The sequence below is a fragment of the Mesoplodon mirus genome (genome assembly GCF_964341445.2).
Source record: "Mesoplodon mirus genome assembly, chromosome: 17".
Lineage (NCBI taxonomy): Eukaryota > Metazoa > Chordata > Mammalia > Artiodactyla > Ziphiidae > Mesoplodon > Mesoplodon mirus.
In genome coordinates, this window is record NC_138993.1 from 21,046,554 (window position 1) to 21,069,859 (window position 23,306).

The following is a 23,306-nucleotide window of genomic DNA, read 5'->3' on the forward strand; positions in this document are numbered from 1 at the left end:
AGAAAGGTAGCCATTTTGAAATACACCAGAATGCTCTGTTCTTCTTAACGAGGCCTGCCCTGAGGAGACACTTTCACCAGCACCTAACCTGCGGGGGTTTTATCACAGCCCAGCCTACCTTGGGGAAGGGAAATACCCAACTCCAGCCCCCTCTAGCCATCCTGTCCCACCTAAAGAGGGGGAAAACTGAGAAGCACTTGTGAAGGTCACAGCCCAGAATCACCAAAAGGCTGACACCATAGGACAACAGACTGCTTCCCCTCCCCCACACCTCTGCAACACTCAGTATACATATGACATCACATCTTCCCACATCACATCATATCACATATCACATCACATCACATATCACATCACATCTTCCCACATCACATCACATATCACATCACATCACATATGACATCACATCTTCCCACAGCACATCATATCACATCACATATCATATCACATCTTCCCACATCACATCGCATATCACATCACATCATATCTTCCCACATCACATCACATATCACATAACATATGACATCACATCACATCACATCACACCTTCCCCACACATCAGTACACATCCTGTATAAAAACAGGGGAATGCAATACAGAATTTCACATCTCACACCTTATTTAAGCAGTCTCAAAGAGGCCTTTCCTTGACAGTGCTGTCTCAAACTGTACACACCTTCCATTCCAGCAGCTCATTTCCTATGTCTTTCTTCATAGCATTTAGCATTACCTAAGATCACCTTGCTTGCATGATTACTTGTTTATTGTTTGTTTCTCCTACTGGAATATAAACTCTATGTCTGCCCTGCTCCTCAGTGAAACTCCAGTCCCTGTAACAAAGCTGGAACAGAGTGAGGTGTTTAGAAAATATTTGGTAAATTACTGAATAACTGAATAAACACAAGCCCGTTGGTCTATGCATCAGTAGCATGACTTTCACACTCAGAACATATATTTTGATCAGCTCCTCTTCTTTGTCTTGGATATTCTTAAGATGCTTTCCATTTAAAAAAAAAAAAATATATATATATATATACACATATATATAATGTGTATATAGGGGTTCCCTGGTGGCGTAGTGGTTAAGAATCTGCCTGCTAATGCAGGGGACACGGGTTCAAGCCCTGGTCCAGGGAGATCCCACATGCTGCAGAGCAACTAGGCCCGTGAGCCACAACTAGTGAGCCTGCATGTCTGGAGCCTGTGCTCCGCAACAAGAGAGGCCGCTATAGTGAGAGGCCCACGCACCGCGATGAAGAGTGGCCTCTGCTTGCCACAACTAGAGAAAGCCCTTGCAGAGAAATGAAGACCCAACACAGTCAAGAATAAATAAGTTAATTAATTAATTAAAATGTGTGTATATATGCATATATTTGATGTGTACACTATACTCCAGCTCTTTATGATGAATGATAACTTAATATAGCTGTGCATACACATACCATCAAAACTGTCTCCATACTGAAAGATGTCAGCCACAGCCATTGGGCAGTCGCTATCTGTTTCACAGACATGGAGAAAGCAGACTTAGGGTTAGAATAAGACTTCAGTTCAGTTCCCCCCTCTCATACCCATAATAATATTTTTTGTCACAGTGCCACTTGCTCTATTTCACACAGATTTTTTTGCACTACATTGGATATTAAAATTTGTTAATGTTGGAGAATGCCTAGCTCTTTTGAACATTAGCAAACCCCTGGAACCCACAAGATCAGGAAGATGAGTTAGGCTGGGCTCAGTTGCAACCAGAACTGCCCAGCTGAGGCCAGCCTGACTAAATAAGTGGTTCAGCAGCCACTAAGTTTTGGAATGGGTTTATGATGTAACAAGAGTTAACTGGTATAGCAGGTGCCACTGGTCTCTCTAGAAGAAGAAACCATGACACAGAATGGTTAAGAGGCTTGCCCAAAGTCACACAGTAAGTGGGGTAGCTGAGACAGATACCCAGAAGTCTGCCTCTGAAGTCCATGCTGCTGGTGCATGGCTGTTGGGAGTAAGGACAAAGGAGCAAGGTGAGAGGCTATCGGGCTTTGACACCCAATGGCCCAATCATGGCCAGGAAAGATTCATTACAACCACCTGACAACAGAGGTGTCTCCATCCTTCCCCACTACCCTGAGTACATCTTCCCTAGAGCTCTGCCTGCCCTTCCCAGAAGAAGGAATCTCTCGTCTCTGGATGTAAGCTCCAAGAGATGAGGCGGACATTTGATGAAATGATGTTGAATTCTGAAGGAGCCCACTGGGGACCCTGAGAAGCACTGACGTGTTAAATGAATTCAGTATATTCAGAAGACTATAAAGTAGCATCCACACTTAAGCCAGAGACCCACAGTAAAGTTTTATTGTACCCTAAAGACCGTGGAAAGCTAGCGATGAATTTTAAATAAGGAAATAATATAACATTCACATATATAACAAAATCAGTCTGGCTGCAACATGAAGAATGGGCTGAAAGTAACCTTGGCCATATGGAGATAAACTCAGACTTGGAGCAGTCACCCAGGAGATGACAGTGGCCGGGACTAGGGTTACACCCATGGGAACAGAGAGAGGTAGGATTCAAGGGCTATTTAGGAGATAACACCAACAGGACCTAATGACTGGCTGAATGAGTGAAGGAAAGGGAAAAGGTGAGAACAACCCAACCATAGGTCCATGAAAAGTAACTGGCAACCAGGAAGTTCTACTCCATTCCTCACGGTGTTTACTGAGTGACAACTGACCAGCTTCTGAAAAGGGTTTAGGACTTCGTCTTCCCGCGGTGCAAGGATTCCTGATGGAGAGCTCTGAATCACCCTATTTGCAAAGAATAAAGGTGGGGGCTTGGAGAGAGAACACGTCATAAATAAAACAGCCACTTGTCTTGACAGCATTAAAAATAATCTGTCACCTGCTCCTAACTTTGTTTTTGGTCACAAAGGCCATTGTTTGAATGAACAAAGAGGGTAAGGAATCTGGAAAGAACTGTTTACCCAGAGACACTGACAAGAGCTCAGGCTGAAGAAGACTTGCATGCGAATGAGGAGGGCAGTGAGCAGCTCCAAGCACAAACATGCTGTCTGCTGCAAATAACTCAGGGACTAAATATTATGAACAGAAAGAATGCAGTTTCCAGTAGCTGCTCTTGGCATATCCAGAATATTCTAAAATTGACTGGTTTCTCGGTGGAAGCCAGTTCCCATCTGATGAATCAGAAATTCAACTCAGGGGACAGTATAATGATGGTTTTTGTGTGTGTGTGTGGTACGCGGGCCTCTCACTGTTGTGGCCTCTCCCACTGCAGAGCACAGGCTCTGGACGCGCAGGCTCAGCGGCCATGACTCACGGGCCCAGCCGCTCCGCGGCATGTGGGATCCTCCAGGACCGGGGCACGAACCCGTGTCCCCTGCATCGTCAGGCAGACTCCCAACCACTGCGCCACCAGGGAAGCCCATAATGATGGTTATTGATAAGGCTCTCCAACTTCCTCCATCAGACACCATACCCCAACGCACCCAGCTCCCAGCTGCTTCCCATGCTGCCCAACCTACCACTTGACTCCTGCAAGCATTCCCGACAGGTGGGTGGAGGTCGCTCCACTTTATGAAAAGTCCTTAGAAAAGGGAAGTTCAAGAACAGAATCTGAGCATACAAAAGCCTACCCAATTTTCTCCACAATTGTTTTGATTCTGATTCCTATAGCTGAAGGATTAGTCTTGCACAGATGATTTTCCTATTGAAAAAATTCGTTCTAATTCTTTAGTTTCAATTAACTAAATACTAGTTGAAGGTTGTGAGTGTTCCCTATTTGACCTGACCCTCAATTTACAAGCACAAAATAGGCCGACGGCCAGGACTCAGGCAATTCAGTAGGAGGATTATAGTTGATTCCAGCAACCAAGAGTGCCAGCCAGCCAAGCCAAGGGCCACATGAGAGAGGCTAGGAAAGGTAGAATGCTTAGCTCTCTAAAGGCAAACCCTAGAAGCTTGGAGCCAAGACCTGACTTGCATAGAGAAAACAAACTTGGCCGTTAGAGAAGGACTTCAGGGTGGACCAGGAGGCAACCGAAGGAGTTGGAAAAGGAGCAGAGATACTTAAAGGAAGCTCTCCGCGAAGAATGAAATTTCACTCTGTTCTCCAAGCGGTTAGCTGCCTCTGGATGTTAGCTCATCTATGACAGATTGCACTACACAATGAAACATTGTTTTGAAGTAAAGCTCCCCCACACCGTAAAACTAACATTTTATGGTTGGTCTTGCTAATTTTTCACCCATGTAGATCCTGCATGACAGAGAAAGTTGACAGTGTTAAATAGTATTAAGTCCTCCGAGCTCCCTCAGCTTGCAAGAAACCCTCCGACTGCTGTTAGATAGCTTACTCCAAGTTAAATATTTGTAACACAAACATGATGACGGCGTGCCTTCCAGCTGTCTAGAATCACAGAAATCAATTTGGTTTCATCAAGAAACAAAAATGAAAAACGCCCTACACCCTGGGGTTAGTACATTGACTTAAACGAACTACGGCAGTGGTCCCCAACCTCTCTGGCACCAGGGACCAGTTCACGATGCCCGGCATGACGCATTTACCAAGTTCAGAAGGAAAAACTGCACAGGGACAGAGGCCCATTAGCAACAACTTCCTATTTATCAGATTTTGGTGGCAATAGGGGAATAAATGACGTGGCCTCTGCATGCCCATGAGTCACCTTCCACCCTTGTGTACGATTAAATGAGCTGTCACTGCCTGGAGAGAGGAAATACTCTGTTCTCCCTCATTTGGAATTTCTGATGCTATTCTGGATAAGACTCAAGTTCCTAAATCTGGAAAACAGGCACCAAAACCATTGTCAAACTTCATTTGCCGGAGCCCAGGTTTACTTGGCAGTGTGATCTAATAGGAGTTTGAGATCCACCATCATTAGGTCTGTGCTGAAGTCCCAGTTCGCCTCTTCCTAGCTGGCTAGCCTCTGGCAAATCACGTAGCATGTTAGTGTCAGAGCCGTATGAGGAACGATAAATGCCTACCGTGCAGGTGCCAAGGATCACGGGGGTCGTATCCAGTGAAAAGTGATGGGCAAAGAGCTCTGCAGGTGTGGGCTGCTGCCTTTGGCTCACTTTCTGGAATTTGCTCAAAGTTCAGAAATCGAGCCAGCGTGAACAACGGGTTAGGAGTAAGGACATTCCAGTCTCGAGCTCACATCCGTTACGATTAGTTTTCCATCAGCAAAGTGAGTAAACTCTTTTCCCTCTCATGCACCTACTCACTTATACCCATGACTAGAGAATGGAGCATTCTATTGAGAATCAGGTGTCTTAGCTCACCTTACCATGGTGACTCCTCAACTGTGCTGCATCTTGGAACCACCTGGAGAGCTTTTAACCCTCCCGATGTCCAGTCCTACCCAAGACCATTTAAGTCAGAATGTCTGGGGGTGGAGTCCAGGCATCAGTATTTTTCAAAGACGCTGAGGTGACTACTCCACAGCGAAGTTTGGGGAACCTCTGTCCAACTCCCTCCTGCAGCCCCGAGGGTACCTTTCAACCTCTCGGTTCTAAAGTATGTCCACCTTTGAGATGGGAATTGGGGCCCAGGACACCCAGTCTTGAGCCTCTACTCGACAGGAAGGCGAGTCTAGGCGTCGGAAGTGCACAGGGCACCCCTTCCCAAACTGGGTGATCAGCAGAGTCACATAAACAGAGATTTCAAAGAAAAAAACTACAAAGATTTCAAGATCCGATAAAAATTGGCCAATTCTGGGTTCCCCGAAGATAAGCGGTTTTCTTCATCGCAGGACCTCTCAGACCCTTTAAGCTGGAGTGTGATCATGAATCTGCCCGAAAGGATTGTCTTCCCCTCATGGAAACCTTCACTTTCTCAGAGCATTTCAAGGGCTGTTGTTTCTAGGAAGATGCTCTGAGAGCAGTGTTGGGAATGGAGCAGGGGTTTTACCTCCCACCCCCGGGGGCCATTGGACAAAGCCTGGAAACACTTGCTTGTCACAGCTGGGGGTCAGGTGGCTGTTACTGGCATCTAAGTGGGCAAAGGCCAGGGATGCTGCTAAACATCCTCCAACACTCGGGACAGCCCTAGACAGAGCTTTCCAGCCCAGTGTCGCCAGCAGCCCAGGTGAAAAGTCCTGGCCTTGAGTGAGCTCTTCTCCCGCATCCTCTCCCCCACACTATGACCTCATCAGACAATGAGAGAGCAAGAAGGACAGGAGAAAGAGGAGGAAAGTAAGGAAGGAAAAAGGGAGGAAATGAAAAACAGATGATAATGAAGGCTGAGGTATGGAAGAGACAAGAGAAAAAAGAAGAAAAGGAAGCCAGATTCATAACTGCCAAAACTTGGAAGTAACCAAGAAGTCCTTCAGTAGGTGAATGGATAAACACACTGCAGTAAATTCAGACAGTGGAACAGCATTCAGCATTAAAAAGAAATGAGCTATCAAGCCATGAAAAGACATGGAGGAGACCTGAATGCCTGCTGCTGAAAAGCCTGCCTAGTGTATGATTCCAACTATATGACACTCTAGAAAAGGCAAAACCATGGGGACAGTAAAAAGATCAGTGGTTGCCAGGGGTGGGAGGCAGGGAAGGATGAACAGGCAGAGCACAGAGGAGTTCTAGGGCAGTGAATATACTCTGTATATACTCTGTTCCATGCCATAGAATGAACCCACCCAGAGTGAACCCTAATGTGAACCACGGCTTTAGGTGATAATGATGTGTCAGTGCAGGTTCATCAGTTGTAACCAGTGCGCCCTCTGGCGGACGATGTTGGTAGCGGGGAGGCTGCGGGTTCGTGTGTGGGGTAGAGGGTATGTGGGAAATCTCTGTACTTTCTGCTCCATTTTGCCGTGAGCCTGCAAGTGCTCAAAAGAAAGAAAAATGAGAAAGAAAGCAGAGCAGCACGCGCGATTAGCGGCCTCACACCTTTATTGCTTCTCTGAGTTGACCAGGCCACTCGTTCTGCTCTTGCACGGGCACCAGCGGGTGGAGGCAGGCGAGGCGACCACGGGAAGGCGGGAGATGCCGTTTGGTAGCCCAGCTCTGGGCTTTGGGTGCGGCTCAGACGGGGAGCCTCAGACCCTGCTGGGCTTCTTGGGGTCTTTGTTCTTGGTCGGCACGAAGGCGTACAGCTCCTCCACGAGCAGCTCCATGCGGGCGGTGACCTCGGTCACCGTGTCGATGACCAGCTTCTGCTGCTGCTTCAGCTTGTTGTTCTCCCACAGCGCCTTGCTCTCCTCCTGGAAAATCCGGTGCTCCTCGCACAGCACGTGCAGGGCCCGGTTCTCCTCCTGCAGGTTCTGGTTCTCCTTCCGCAGCGCCTGCAGCGCCTGCCTCATCTCCCGCAGCAGCTCCAGGGACTGGCCGCCGTCGGGCAGGCCCGGGCCCGCCTTGCCCCCCTCCTCCCTGGGCTGCCCCGACAGGTGGCTGAGCATCTCGCGCAGGGCCCAGAGCGTCTTGGAGTCCTCCTGCGGGGCCTGGGGCTCCTCGAAGGGGGAGGAGAGGCCCGCGCCCTGGTCCGGCAGCAGCCCGTGGGGCGCCTCATGGGGCGAGGGGACCGGTTTGATCTCGGTCAAGGCCGCCTTCTCGTCCGGCTGGGCCTTTCTCTGCTCCAGCAGCTGCTGCAGGGCCCGGTTCTCCTCCTGGAGGAGCTGCAGGGTACAGCTCTCCCGGCCGCCGTGCACCTGCAGGTCCGGGTCCTTCTTCACCGCTTCCAGGGACGAGGCGTTGTGCTTGCGCAGCAGCGGCGAGGCACGGCGCAGCACGGCCCGGTGCTCCTCCCATAAGACCTGCAGGATCTCGTTCTCCTTGCGGAGCGTGCGGTTCTCCGCGCGCAGGGACTGGTTCTCCGCGCGCAGGGACTGGTTCTCCGCGCACAGGGACTGGTTCTCCGCACGCAGGGACTGGTTCTCCTCCTGCCGCGGGCACTCCTTGGCCAGCCTCGTGTGGTGCAGCTTGTGGTGGAAGGACGAGGACGGGGAGAAGTAGGGGGACTGCAGGCGACAGTTCTCACTCACCCACTGCCCGTCCTGGAAGACGAACGTCTCGTCGCTGAGCTGCACGCGGGGAGGGCTGTTGTCCAGCTTCAGGTCCTCCTGGGAGGCGGGGCTTTCCATGGGGTCCAGGGGCACCACGGAGGGGAAACGGTTCGGCTGGTAGGAGTGCTGGCTGACCGCCTGGCGGCTCAGCCTGGGCAGGGCGGCCTGCCTGGCCCAGCGCGGGCTGGGGTACAAGTTGTGGAGCCTCAGGAAGGGCTCGGCTGTACCCCCCTGCGGGAGAGAACAGGGAAGCCCAGAGTTAGCAAAGGAGCTGACGCACCCGAGGCTGGCTGACCACATGAGAGGCCGGGAGACCCCAAAAGAAACCCAGTCTGGGGGTCTGGACTGGCCACAGGGGGCGCTTTTGCACTTGGCTTCTTGGGTTCCTCGCAAGTAAATGACATCGGTCTTCGTTATTCGCGGTTCTATAAAGTCCCGCGAATACAGAATTCGCGACTACTGTACCATTGCTCCGAAGAGACGCAGGGCGTTAGGTTCCTGCTAGCCTCTGGTCACATTTTCCTCAACCAATCAATAAATAACTTTGTCTGCTGTTGAAAGACACCTTATTTAAAATGTACTTTTGGGTTTCCCTGGTGGCACAGTGGTTGAGAGTCCGCCTGCCATTGCAGGGGACACGGGTTCGTGCCCCTGTCCGGGAAGATCCCACATGCTGCGGAGCGGCTGGGGCTGTGAGCCATGGCCGCTGAGCCTGCGCGTCCAGAGACTGTGCTCCACAACGGGAGAGGCCACAACAGTGAGAGGCCCGCGTACCGCAAAAATAAAATAAAATAAAATAAAATAAAATAAAATAAAATGTACTTTTGATTCATTACATTGAACTTGTGGTCAACAGCACCGTGACTCATGTGGGAAGGAAGCTTACCTAGCAGGTGTTCTCTCTGTAAGGCACATCACATCACTGCCTTCTTGTGCTTAGCTTAGGACGACTAGAGAGCACTGCAGCACTATGCTTGAGGGCCATTTTAGACAGTGAAATCACCAACAAAAAGCACAAGAGTGTGAAAACAGTGACACTAAATAAACTGTGAAAAGGACACTATTTTACAGTCTGAGAGCTGAAACAAGAAGGCACCTCCAACTGGAAACGTGTGCATCAGGTAACTCAAGTTGTTCATCATTCTGTGCATGTCTATGAATAATCATGAAAGTGAGACGAGTACTGATTTCGGGGTTGCAAACTAATTTTAGTGAAAAAAATTTAGGCAGATTCACAAATATGGAATCCATGAATAATGAGAATCAAGAATATATCATGGAGGATAAATGCATCGATATTGGAGCCAACCAACTGTTTGAGTCCTCGCCCCATTATTTGATTAGTTACAAGAACACGGACAAATTATGTGAGCTTTAGTTACCACGCTTTCAAATTGGGATAACTGCACCTACTGCCTTGCCTCATAGAAATATTTTAGGATTAAGAGAGGTAATGTATGAAAGCACTAAGCATGGGTGCTGGCACCCTAGAGGAAGAATAAACACTGTTCTCCAGCTACCGGAGCTGTAGATGTGTACCCACCATTGGCATCACCCAACAGCCACTCACGTTGTCCCAAATGGCAGTGCTTTTGGTAAGTCCCACCTTCTTCCTGGCCCCATTCAGGCTTATCCTCCACTCTTAGCCATCCCTGATAGCAGCCCCTTTAACACCAACCAACATGGTGCTAAGCTTAAAACAGAGTGCAGCTGATAATTTTGGAAAGGAAAGGCACCATCATGGACATATCACCGAGCAATGGGAGTTCAACAGGTGGCAGTGAAGACATCAAAGGATACCAAGGAATTCATACAGAGGAATTCATGATGGTGGCCATGCACCTCAAAACCAGCACATAAAAAGAGGATCAGAGCCACGGAGCTTACACCCAACAAACCACTGTCACACTTCTCAATATAGAAGAATAAGCTGAGTGAGTTTTAAATGCAGATTTTGGAGCCTTTACTTACAAGACTCATTCACTCATTCACTCATCCATCTGTATTTTTAACCAGCTCCCTCAGGTGATTCTGGCTTCCGGTGGTGAGAACTGCTCTGAGCCAGGTAGAATGCAGTTTGCTCAGGTGAGGGTTACAGCAGGGCTGAAGGCCAAGGGGTCAAGACTGGGGTCACATAGATGCTCATCCTCGTTCTGTTGCTGATGGGCAGCGTGAAACTAGAGAGCTCTCACCCTCTCTGAGACCCAGATTTTCACTAGTACGAAGGAGAGTCAGACTCTGTGATCTTAAAGGCACCACCTTCCAACATGGAAAGTCAGCAAATTGTACCTGTAAAATGGAAATAATAACATGTGCCCTGCTTAGTTGACAACACCATTGTGAGGATTAAATGAGATAATGAATGCAAAAGTGTTTTTAAAACTGCCAGGTGCCACAGAAATGTAAGTGTTTTTAAAACTGCCAGGTGCCATAGTAATGTAAGTGTTTTTAAAACTGCCAGGTGCCATCTTACATGTAAGAAATGTAAATGTAAGGTATTGTTACCAAGAAAAGGAGATTTCACTAATGGAGGAATTCTGAGATGAATTCAAAAAGCAGTGAACAAGTGGGATGCATCCTGAAGAAGAGGTAACAATTGCAGCAATGAATTTAAATAAAAATAAGATCATGAGAGCTGCTTCTAAACACACCAAAAGCATTTCAACCAAGTACACTGCAATGCTCTCCAAATATTAATTTCTCATTCCTTAGGTTATTTTCAAAATTTTACAGATAGAGAAGATAGAAAACAAGTCAGGTTATTCACGTTATATATATAGGCATATATAGAGATATATAATTTGTACAGTGTATAAAGTTGGTTAGAATTCTTTAAGACCCAAAGAGCTAGATAAATAGAAGGCATGATTCTATGCTATTAACTTTCCAATAAGCATGTCATTAACTTTGTAAGGTTGTGCTTAATCTTCCAGAGAGCGAGGGTGCAGGGACATTCTGCAATCAGAACCTTATTTACTTTAAATAAATCCAGCCTCCATGGTTTTCATCTTTCTCAATGGGAGAAGCACAATGGCTCTTGTGGCTGAACCTGTGATCAGAATGAACCCCATTGTGAAGAGCCCAGACTGTTTCCTTATAAATTTAAGGTGCCTTGATCCCAGACTGGGAAGATTAGCCAAGGTCAATAAGGAGTAAATCTTGAGAGGTCCTCTTCATCCTCCAAGGATGAAGCACTACAGGACTCCATCTCAGCAGTAATATCCTGCTCTTGAAGATATTACTATGGAAAATGTAGTTTTAGTCAATGATGTGTATACCCATCAAGAGAAAGAAAGGGAAGAAGTTTTGTGCTACTGAATTCATTTAATCTTCACAGCACTGATTTAATAAGGTGTTATTATTCCCATTTTACAGATGGAGAAACTGAAACTCAGAAAAGTTAAATAACCAGCACCAGTTCACTCAGTAAGTCACAAATCCAGTTCTGGCTCCCTGAACTTATATATGTGAAGCACACATGTAGGAAGTCTCCATGAATTAAGCAAAGGACTTTCACTACTTGGGGACTTTTTATTATGGAAAATTCCAAACATACACAAAAAGAGAGAGGATAGTCTAATAAATTTCCACGTACCCAGCTTCGGCAGTTATCAAATCAAGGCCACACCTGCTTCATCGATACCTTCATCCAATTCCAGAACCACTCCCCTGCCGCTGGGTTATTTCAAAGCAAAGTATAGACATTGTGCTGTTTTATCCATAAATACATCAATGCGTATTTCTTTTAACAAAACCACAATACCATTATCTTCCCTTTAAAATTTAACAATGATCCCTTAATATCAACAAATACTGATTCAGATTTCCCCAACTCTCTCATTTCTATTTTTTTTTTTTTTTTTTTGCCGTACACGGGCCTCTCATTGTTGTGGCCTCTCCCGTTGTGGAGCACAGGCTCCAGATGCGCAGGCTCAGCGGCCATGACTCACGGGCCCAGCCGCTCCGCGGCATGTGGGATCCTCCCGGACCAGGGCACGAACCCATGTCCCCTGCATTAGCAGGCAGACTCTCAACCACTGCACCACCAGGGAAGCCCTGGCATCTCCTTTTTAAATGCATTTGGTCCTCGAAGGAAAATGCATGAAATCACCAACTATGTGCTTCTGTCAGGTCACCAGCCTTGTGCGTGGCAAGTGGAGACCGTGGAGGAGGAAAAGCAGGCGGGCAGGGCAAAGGCAAAGGACAGGTGATAAGACCAAAGTCTCTCTCTGATGCTAAGGGGTGTCTAAGGACCAGGACTCAGTGGGACCTTCTGGACTGGAATTTCTGGGGCTGCTGGCCTCCCATCTAAATAGCTCGGCAACAGGACTAGTCAATGACTAGCCAGTTTAGCTGACATGCGCTGAGGTTCTCTCCACTCCTGGAGAAGTACGGCTACCACAGACCAGAAGAGACGTCCAAATGCTCCCAGCAGACTTCAAGCCTGTTGACCAAGTTTTCTGAAGCCCTACTTTGCCAGCATTACTGAGGGTTACGGTCAGAGAACATTCAACCATCTGGGGTTACTTTTCAAGCATGTGAAGCTGAGAGGCCCAGAATGCTGGAAGGAGAAGCCAGATCCGCCACTAATGTTCACACCAGGTTGACAAGGCTGAGTCTCATTATAATATTTTTAAATTAACTCCGTTCTGAGCACCATGAGAAAGTCAATGTTGGTTTTAAGAAATGCGAACAGATAAGAGGATAATGCACAGGTCAGTGTGATTGATTTTGATAGAATCATAACACGAACAGCAAAGAGAATAAACATGTCATCTGTCACGTATCTGGTAGTTTTAGCTAATTGTTTAACACACAATCTTCTGAAATCTTCCTCCTAACACTTATTCAAATTGGTAGAGATACAGGCATTGTTGGTGGATTCCATAGCTTCTGAAGAACAAACCCAAACAAAGGGGACTGAGAAAAGGCAACACTGAGGGATGAGGGGGGGCCCTGGGGGGTGCTGTGGGAGCTCATTCTGACCTGGTATAGATCCTTCATTAATGATCTCACAGGAAACAGTGCCTTTATGAAACTCACAGATAGAGCTCACTGGGGAAATGGGAATGCTGGTGAGAACTGAATCATTATGTACAAAAGGAACCAGGAGGGCAGAGAGCTTGGGCAGGAAGTAACATTGATGGCTGGCAAGTTAATGTGTTGGAGGGAAATCAGAAAACACAAATGTTTAATGTGAGGAAGAAAAACTGGGAAATCAATAAGACCCGAAAAGACCTAAGGGCGAAACAAATAGTGAATCATAGGCATTTGCAATGTAAATGAGAAGCGCCAGGCACGATTGGGGGCTGGGAGGCCAGAGGTGCTTTCTGGAAACACAGAGCTGCTGCTGCAATCCCCTTCCCAAATGAATGGGCTCAGCCTCAAAACGAAGCAGAATGTGGCAGATACAGGCAGGGAGCTCACGGCAGGCGGTGAAGATGGGCGGAGAAGAGGCACCATCTCTTAAGAGCAAGGGAAGAAGCAGGCGGCATGTGCCCAGCTTGCGGCATAGCAGAGGAAGTGGGCACTGACCTGGCTTCAAGCCTCTAACTCCAGCTCTGCCATTACTAGCGGGCTTCCTAGGGTTCCCAGTTCCCATTCCTACACAATCTCTCCCTTGCACTGCATGGCCCAGTGCCGTCACATGATCAAATCAGTGCTCAATCTCCCTTCCTCCCCTTGTTTTTTTTTTTTTTTTTTTTTTTGCGGTACGCGGGCCTCTCACTGTTGTGGCCTCTCCCGTTGCGAAGCACAGGCTCCGGACGCGCAGGCTCAGCGGCCACAGCTCATGGGCCGAGCCACTCCGCACGCAGCATGTGGGATCTTCCCGGACTGGGGCACGAACCCGCATCCCCTGCATCGGCAAGCGGACTCTCAACCACTGCGCCACCAGGGAAGCCCTCCCCTTGTTTTTTGTTTTTGTTTGTTTGTTTGGCCACACCATGCAGCACGCGGGATCTTAGTCCACCGACCAGGGATCGAACCCGTGCCCCCGGCAGTGGAAGTGCAGAGTCTTAACCACTGGACCGCCAGGGAAGTCCCCCTCCCTCCCCTGGTTAACCAGATCAGTCCTTCCAGTGCTGTCAGCTGTAACCATCTCATTTGAGGAGGTCCAGTCAGCACACTGGTCCCTCTCACAGCTCTAGTGATGGCCCAGTTCAGATCATCTAAACTTATAGACGCCCCCTTCACCCCGAGCACCAGCTTAGAGTACCCTGCCGGGTGTCTGGAACCTGCCGCAGGACTTGTGTCCTCTTGGCAGGTATACCCATGAGGCACATCTGCCCATGTGCCCAGGCAGCAGGTGTCCTCTAATTTCATGCTCTCCAAGATCCCAGGATGCCCACTGGCGATCAATCCTGTTCCTACACATCCCTGGACAGAGCTTTCAGATAGTTACCTCTGCATTGGATTCCTCCACCGTACATTTTAGGCCCTCTGGTTGCACCGCCATGATCTTCCAACAGGGCCTTAGGTGACTCTGGAGAAGCAAGGCTCCCCCCTTTGTGACACAGCAATAGGAACAATCCAATCAGGAGGACCCCTCCCAGGAAACAGCTGCTTAGCAGGAGGAGAACTGAGAATCTCCAGCCTGTCATCCGTTCATTGGCCTCCATTCTGAACCCCCCAGGCCCACCCCTCTTACACTCTCTCTGTCTTTGGTATACAGCAGGCCTTCATTCTCTTGACCCCTCCGCATGACCCTGTACCCCTCCGCCCACATCCTAGGTTCATGGATTCAGTCGTATGCTTTTGATTGCAAGTCTCAGTTCTAATTCTGCCCCCATAAATCCAGAGTAGTTTCACAACAGCAAGCACCAAAAGATCTAATTTTGAGAAGACTGGCTTATTTCCGAGAGTCACAGAAACTTCAAGTGGTCTTCCCAGATCACCTAACCCACCCCCCTCATTCGAGGGATGAGAAACCCAAGACGCTGAGTGACTAAGTGGCCTCCCCCAGGTACACAGCTGACTGGCAGCTGACCTAGAACTAGAATCTGAGGCCCTGACTACTCTGCTCTTTCTACGACATCCTGCTAGAGTTTTGACAGAGGAGGACTATTCTGGCTAAAACTGAGAGGCTACATCCTTCTGTGATTATCCCTACCTGAGGTAGAACCACAATGATTGGAATTTCTAGGCTTTCAGATCTGGTATCCCTTTTTCTTGTAAAATTTGGCCTCGAGTGCTGTGGAAAAGAGGAAATAAGTAGATTTCTGCTTCCCGGCCCATCCTCTGGACCTCAACTTCTCACCTGAAAAACAGAGGACTTTTTACTACTCACTCATCCCCTCTTGTTAATTATGTACGTTATGAAAATCTGAGTCTGAAAGAATGTGAAGATGATATCTGATACGATGCTTTATCAGTCTCTGAACAGAAATTAAGACAGGTATTATAGTTGATGGAAAAGCTTTCTGAAAGTCTGTGGAGCATAGATACCGATACCTACTACCTTTTCTAAAATTATTATTTCTATCTCAAGTAAAAAGCCATACCAATGTTAGGTGCCAGGTATAGGTCCTATGCAGAAGTTGGTCACCAAAACACTCAGAACATTCCAGGGGTGACATCACAAAACAATATGGTGTTTTTCAAGGCTCATGGTCTCTCTCTGAGCATCACAGGTGGAAATGAGGCATCTGATGGTCAGCAAGAGCTCACCCTGATTGTGTCCACATGGCCAGTCAAGGTCGGTGTGACAAGTCAAGGTCGGTGTGACACACAATAGCCCAAACACGGGCCCCCTGTTTGGTCATCCTGGCTGACATTTACATCCCCACTGCCAGGCTGGGCCGAGACACCTATCCTCTCTCCAGGGGTGACATCTTCTACTTGGATTACTCAAGAAGGAAGAAACCCAGACCACGAGAAAGAATGTAGTCTGAGATGTTTTTTGACACCAATCTATTCTTCAGTTCTCTGACACCAATTGGATGTCCTATAATTCAATTCTGACACACCCTACCTGAAGTTGGTGCCAGATCCCACAAGTTAAAGGGCTCAGTCCCACAAAACTGCTCCCAGGGCTTCCCTGGTGGCACAGTGGTTGAAGAGTCCGCCTGCCGATGCAGGGGACACGGGTTCGTGCCCAGGTCCAGGAAGATCCCACATGCCACGGAGCGGCTGGGCCCGTGAGCCATGGCCGCTGAGCCTGCGCGTCCGGAGCCTGTGCTCCGCAACGGGAGAGGCCGCAACGGTGAGAGGCCCGCGTACCGCGCAAAAAAAAAACAAAAAACAAAAAAACCTGGACCCTAAATATGCTTCCGATCTTCTCAAAAAGTTGACCCAGACTATTCTGAACACTGTATCAAGGAATTACAATATGAACATCGCTAATCTACAGTCAGTGAGCTACAAAATCTTTTCATAGTAAATCCCACCAAAAAAATACTTTAAGTGCAAATCCTTAAACCTATATTTCTTATTTTATAAATTTGATGCTTTTTCTAACCTATTATTATGGTATGCATATTATAAAACATACCCAAAATTGAAATTTTATAGGATAAACAAAGAAAAATAACTGTTTTATAATAGTGTTATTTTATCTTATTCATTAAAAAACACAAAACAAGTTTTGCTTCCACAAAAAACAATTATCAATAGTAATATTTTTAGTGAGCACAGTGTAATTTTAAACAGTGTGGTTCCCTCTTGCTTAAAATCTTGGTTTAACACAGTGAGCCAAAAGTCAAGTTCTAAGTTCAGTTTACTTATGTTTTTGGATTTAATGACTGCCCTAGCTGAAGAGGGTACCTCACAATGATGTATATATCCAAATGGAAAAATACATTTTTTTTTTTTTTTTGCGGCATGCGGGCCTCTCACTGTTGTGGCCTCTCCCGTTGCGGAGCACAGGCTCCGGACGCACAGGCTCAGTGGCCATGGCTCACGGGCACAGCCGCTCCGCGGCACGGGGGAATCTTCCCGGACCGGGGCACGAACCCGTGTCCCCTGCATCGACAGGCAGTCTCCCAACCACTGCGCCACCAGGGAAGCCCAAAAAATACATTATTGACTGTAATTTCTAAACAATATTCAATATTCAGTCCTATCCCCAAATAATGCAATGGTTATTGCTAAAATTTAAAATTTGCATCCAAAATGCTTCTTTTCATTGAGTGAGGTTTCTCAAAAAAAAAAAAAACCACTCTATATTCTCTTGCTTACTGTTAAAACACCATCATTTCCATGAAGGGGGAAATATATTTTGTTAATCTTTCAAAAAATGGTTCCTATATAGCACACTGTTAACAACCACTTGTCATCACAAGAAAAGGTTAGCAACCTTATAACACTGCTCTTTTGTAAAAAGAGACAACTGCAAAATCTCTGAGACACAACAGATTTTTATGGTCATTCTCCATCTTGGTACAAAGTACTGCAAAAATCCTGGCATTCTGCACAGCTCTCTCACTTGTTAAAATCAGATCAACTGCATCCATGATATCATCTAGTTCATTGTGCACTGCTTGGCTTTGATTGCTTTGCAGCAATCGTTTGACTATAAATTACTCTATGGTGGATACATTTCACGAGCGATGCCACCCCTGCACACTCACCCCAGCATCCTCTTGATAAGCAGCCGCTCCATCAAATGCTATTTTAAACAGCTGTTCCATGAGAACATTATTTCTAGTAAAGTTATTTACAGTTGAGATCTTTTCTGACGTCTTTCTATAATTGGTTCACAAAAGAATGGCACTTTGTTTTATTATTGAAGGGGAAGCTATACCTGCACTTCACTCAGCTGTATAATAAATACTATTTGATTTGTTTCAATACTTGTTTCTTCAAAGTTTTCTCTGCAACTATCAGCAGTTTTGCTGGCTAAGGAATGAAGATTCATTTCATTCAATCATTCAGAAAGGATTTACTAAGCACTTGGGCTGTGCCAGTCGCTGTCCTAGGTGTGAGGATGTCATGAACAAAATTAACTTCTCACGGAGCTGTGTGCCTGGGCAGGAAGACAGATGGTAAGCAAATAAAAACCCAAGTATATGTCAGGGTAAGCACCCTAAAGAAAAGTTCAACAGGATATTGGGACAGAGAGTGGCAGAGTGAGCTATTTCAGGTGATGAGGAAGACTTCCTTGAGGAGGTGACATTTGACCAAAGGTGTTGCGGGTAAGCTATGGAATATCTGGGAGAAGAGCACGTCAGCAGAGGGGCAGCAGGGGCAAAGCTCCTGAGGCAGGAGCTTGATTGGTGCAGCCGAACCACAAGGAGGCCAGCGTCCCTGGAGCCAGTGAGGGTGGGGATGAGTGAGGACCAGAGGTCAGAGGATTTTTTTCCAGCTGAGATAGGAAGCCACTGGAGGGTGCTCAGCAGAGTGTGGCATGATCTGACTTAGGTTTAAAAAGATTTCTGTGGCCACACCATGGAGGATAGATTGTAATGTAGCAAGGCAGGAACGGGACAAATTTCAACTGTCCAGATATGAGATGGACTCAAATGGCTATGGTAAGAGGGCGAGAAATCATAAGATTCTAGATATATTCTGATATAGAATCAATGAGAGCTGCTGATAGATTTGGATATAGGGTAAGTGAGAAGGGAGCTAGAGCTCTTCACCTAAGCACTTGGAAAATGTAGTGGTCATTTACAGGGGTGGAGAAGACTGACAGTGGGGCAAGGAATGGAAATTAAGAATTCATTTAGGGACTTCCCTGGTGATGCAGTGGTTAAGAATCTGCCTGCCAGTGCAGGGGACACGGGTTTGATTCCTGGTCCGGGAAGATCCCACACGCTGCAGAGCAACTAAGCCCGTGAGCCACAACTACTGAGCCTGCGCTCTAGAGCCCGCAAGCCACAACTACTGAGCCCACGTGCCACAACCACTGAAGCCATCACGCCTAGAGCCCATGATCCACAACAAGAGAAGCCACTGCAATGAGAAGCTCGCGCACCGCAACCAAGAGTAGCTCCTGCTTGCCGCAACTAGAGAAAGCCCACACGCAGCAACGAAGACCCAATGCAGCCAAAAAATAAATAAATAAATAAAATTTATTTTAAAAACACATTTAAAAAAAGAATTCATTTAGACACACTAAGTTGAGAAAGACTACATTCAAAGGAAGGTGTCAAGAAACCAGCCACTTATAAGAGTCTGGAGTTACAAGAGAGGCATTTGCAATGGAAATATAAACTTGAGACTTGTCAGTGTGTAAATGGCATTAAAAGCCTTGTCACTACATTTTCCCATGTATTATTTCAGCGGTATTTATTGCCGTGGGAAGAACAAGTATTTCCCCTGGCAGTATGCAGCTTTTATTTTTTCACGACTAAGTCAGAAACCTCAAAAGTGGCTTTTAAGCACTTTCTATTACACTAATTAAAAATTTTTAAGATATTACATTGAACACTACATTATTTTAAGTCAATAAAAAAGACTGTAGACATCTTTATTGTCTGTTTTTCCAATCTTAAAGGTGTCATACTCTTATTAGATAGTATTCCAAGACATACCACAGTTCAGGTGAAGGTCATCATTAGCGATAGTGGGTGTAAATTGTATTTGTACACATACTTAGTAACTTCACTGAAAAAGAGACAGTTGAGGCAACTGTGATGTCCTTTAGTAGGTAACTGGATAAATAAACTCTGGTACATCCAGACACATTATATTATTATATATTATATATTATTTAGTGCTGAATATATATTATTCAGCACTAAAGAGAAAGGAGCGATCAAGCCATGAAAAGATATGGGGGAACCTTAAATGCATATTACTAAGTGAAAGAAGTCAATTTAAAAAGGCTACATACAATATGATTCCAACTATATGGTATTCTGGAAAAGGCAAAATAGTGTAGATTGTAAAAATATCTGGTTACCAGTGGGTACGAGGTATAGGGGACGAACAGGTGGAGCACAGAAGATTTTTTGAACAATGAAAATACTCTGTATGACACCATAATGATGAATGCATACCGTTATACATTTGTCCAAATCCATAGAATGTACTACATCAAGAATGAACCCAGCCATCATCAAAAATATCTACAAACAATAAATGCTGGAGAGGGTGTGGAGAAAAGGGAACCTTCATGCACTGTTGGTGGGAATGTAAATTGATACAGCCACTATGGAGAACGGTATGGAGGTTCCTTAAAAAACTACAAATAGAACTACCATACGACCCAGCAATCCCACTACTGGGCACATACCCAGAGAAAACCATAATTCAGAAAGACACATGCGCCCCAATGTTCATTGCAGCTCTATTTACAATAGCCAGGTCATGGAAGCAACCTAAGTGTCCATCAACAAAGGAATGGATAAAGATGTGGTACATATATACAATGGAATATTACCCAGCCATAAAAAGGAACGAAATTGTGCCATTTGCAGAAACGTGGATGGACCTAGAGACTGTCATACAGAGTGGAGTAAGTCAGAAAGAGAAAAACAAATATCATATATTAATGCATATATGTGGAACCTAGAAAAATGGTACAGATGAACCTATCTGCAAAGCAGAAATAGAGACACAGACACAGGGAACAAACGTATGGACACCAAAGGGGGAAAGGGAGGGTGGGATAAATTGGGAAATTGGGATTGGCATATATACACTACTATATATAAAATAGATAACTAATGAGAAGCTACTATAGAGCACAGGGGGAAAAGAAAAAAAGAATGACCCTTAATGTAAACCATGGACTTTGGGTAATTATGATGTGTCTATGTAGGTTCATCAGTTGTAACAAACACACAGCTCCGATGGGGCCATCGATAGGGGTGGGGCTGTGCATGTGTGAGGGCAAGGGTCATAGGGGAAATCCTTGTACCTTCCCCTCAATTTTGCTGTGAATCTTAAACTGCTACAAAAAAAGTATCTTAATGAAAAAACTTAAAATTTAGAAAGAGATATAGTTCTAGAAGTGGGACTGTCACTGCTGCTCCTCTTCTTGTGCATTTAGTCTTGCCTTGTTATTACCTTCTACCCATAATCACTGCAGATATCTCCTTAAGGCACGTGTTCATTATGTGAGACTAGGTATCATCCACAAATCCTCTCTCCCCGACACATGAGAACTGCCATCCACCATCACACCACGTATCAAAGAAAGGGGTCACCACAACCCCTTGAGAAACGCCAGCTTTCCCTTAGGACACTTCCCTTCTCCAACAAGAATGTGACACTGTTCAGGCCACAGGAAGATGCCAGTGCCAGTCCATGCATTATGCATTAGTAGAACTCAGTTTCTTTCTAGTTTTTCTAGGGAAAATAAACATAAATAGAAATTGGAATAGTTTCTCCACCCACCCTCCCACCCCCCATCCCCCGCCTAGTGCATCTTGTGTGTCCTTTGCAGTAGCACACTCTGCCTTGATCGGGTCCATTTCACTGTCACAGAAGATGACAATGACACTGCTGCAGAGTCAGAATGAGACTGGCCCCAGCTTCTGAATAAACAATTCCTGTTAACACCTCCATTATCACACGCCCCAGGGGCACCGAACAGTGAAAGTTCACCCTGAGTTCCCAAACTTAAAAAAGAAAACACTAAAAAGCCACAGTAACTCTTGTGAAACTTTAAAGGCTTGCCTATAGTCTATTAAAATGATAAAACTATGCTGCCTTTCTTGCCTGAAGTAACTGGTGTTAAGTTATTTTTGTAGGTTGGTTAGAAAAAATTATTTTCACGTGTCTTCACGGCCTCCTGAGTCAATCTGGCTATTCAAGGCAGATTAAGAACCTGAACTTCTCTCCTGAGGAAAGTGTTACATCTAATGTATAGTCAAAAATTGAGTGAACTTCCTTTTATGCTCTATCTGAAACTGAGTTTTACTCAGCAACAAACTAATAAGCAATGTGCCCTCCTCAGAGGAAACTAAGAAGTCAGTATAAGATGTAGCACCTTTATTTCTAAAATAAGACTGAGATCTGAGGTAGTGGCAAGGTGGTTCTCAACTACCTGGTTCCAAATTACCTTGGGTGCTAATTGACACAGGCAGGATGCCAAATTCACGGTCACATTTCCAGGCCTCCCTTTCTCTCCCTAGAAACCCAGACCCGAGAAGGCAGCAGCCATCCAGTGGGCATTCTCTTGCACTGTTGTCAAACAAAGTAGCCAGCATGCAATCCTTTTTTTTTTTTTTTTTACATCTTTATTGGAGTATAATTGCTTTAAAATGGTGTGTTAGTTTCTGCTCTATAACAAAGTGAATCAGCTACACATATACATATGTTCCCATATCTCTTCCCTCTTGCGTCTCCCTCCCTCCCACCCTCCCTATTTGAAAGGTGTTAACCAGCACTCACACCACATCAGGGTAGCACCAGTCACGTGTGTCTGGGTGACATTTCCCTGTAAAGTGGGATCAGCTGACTGGACCCCCAGGAGAAACCCGGCACTGGATGGCTCGAGGTTTACCCTAATCTTGACTCCGCGTGGAGGGGGCTGTTGATCACAGAGGTCTCCACGGAATGATGGGAAACCTACAACAGACCCAAGTGTGGTGCTCCTAAAAGGGAGGGGGAAGCAAGAGGACAAACGTCTGGATAGTTTTCCAAGAAGCAAAGACATCATTCACTTAGAGGAGTTTCCCTGGGGGTAAATGAAGCATCTCAAACCCACCGAAAGGAAGTGATGGCTTCATGCCTAGCCTGTCATTGCAGCACTGCATCTTGCAGGGGAATCAGGCTTCCTCCTGGTCCTTTCACTTTCAGCCCACAGTCTGGGCTCTACCAGGCACCTTTAAAGAAGCAGTAGGTCTTTCAGATCATGAGGGCTGACTTAGAAAGTCAAGTTTTCTAGTGATTCCTATACCATTCAAGGTCCCAGCAGAAAGCAGATGGCCACTCAAACTTAAGATCAGCTCAGAATGACCTCATATTTACAAGATGGTGGGCAGGGTGCAGGGACACCCAAGGGCATAGTGCAGCCCCTCTGGCCTACACATAGGCCAGTGCTCCCTGCCCAAGGCCCAAGGAGGTGAGGAAAAGGAGTGGTTATGGGAACGTGGAAGAAGACAGTATGGAAGACTGCCACCGGGAGAGGAGCAGTGTCTTCAGTATAGGCCACAGCTAGCCCAAGGAGATGCCACAGGGGAGTCAGGAGAAAGTATGCCCTGCCTGTACCACCTTCCTGCCCTCCTGTCTCCTGGTCAAATTCAAGAAGCCAGAGAGCAAGAGATCTCCTCGATGGAGTCAGCATCCTGGAGCAAAGAGAAGGGCAGAGCCTGGACCTAAGGAACAAACAGAATAACCAACACGATTCCCAAATGGAAGGAACCGACTACATCAGAGTCTACTT

General features: G+C 46.3%; 1 protein-coding gene across 2 annotated transcripts; it reads right to left on the bottom strand.

Annotated features, from left to right (window-relative positions):
* Positions 1–7,066: 7,066 nt before the first annotated feature.
* CBY2 (chibby family member 2) lies at positions 7,067–15,606 on the bottom strand (the record flags this gene model as incomplete). Of its 2 annotated transcripts, XM_082602484.1 has the most annotated exons (3): positions 7,067–8,260; positions 15,141–15,221; positions 15,532–15,606. In XM_082602484.1, 3 exons carry the CDS (start codon positions 15,604–15,606, stop codon positions 7,067–7,069), a joined length of 1,350 nt encoding a protein of 449 aa, XP_082458610.1. The 2 variants fall into 2 exon arrangements, with proteins under 2 accessions (XP_082458610.1, XP_082458611.1); XM_082602485.1 differs by lacking the exon at positions 15,141–15,221.
* Positions 15,607–23,306: the final 7,700 nt, after the last annotated feature.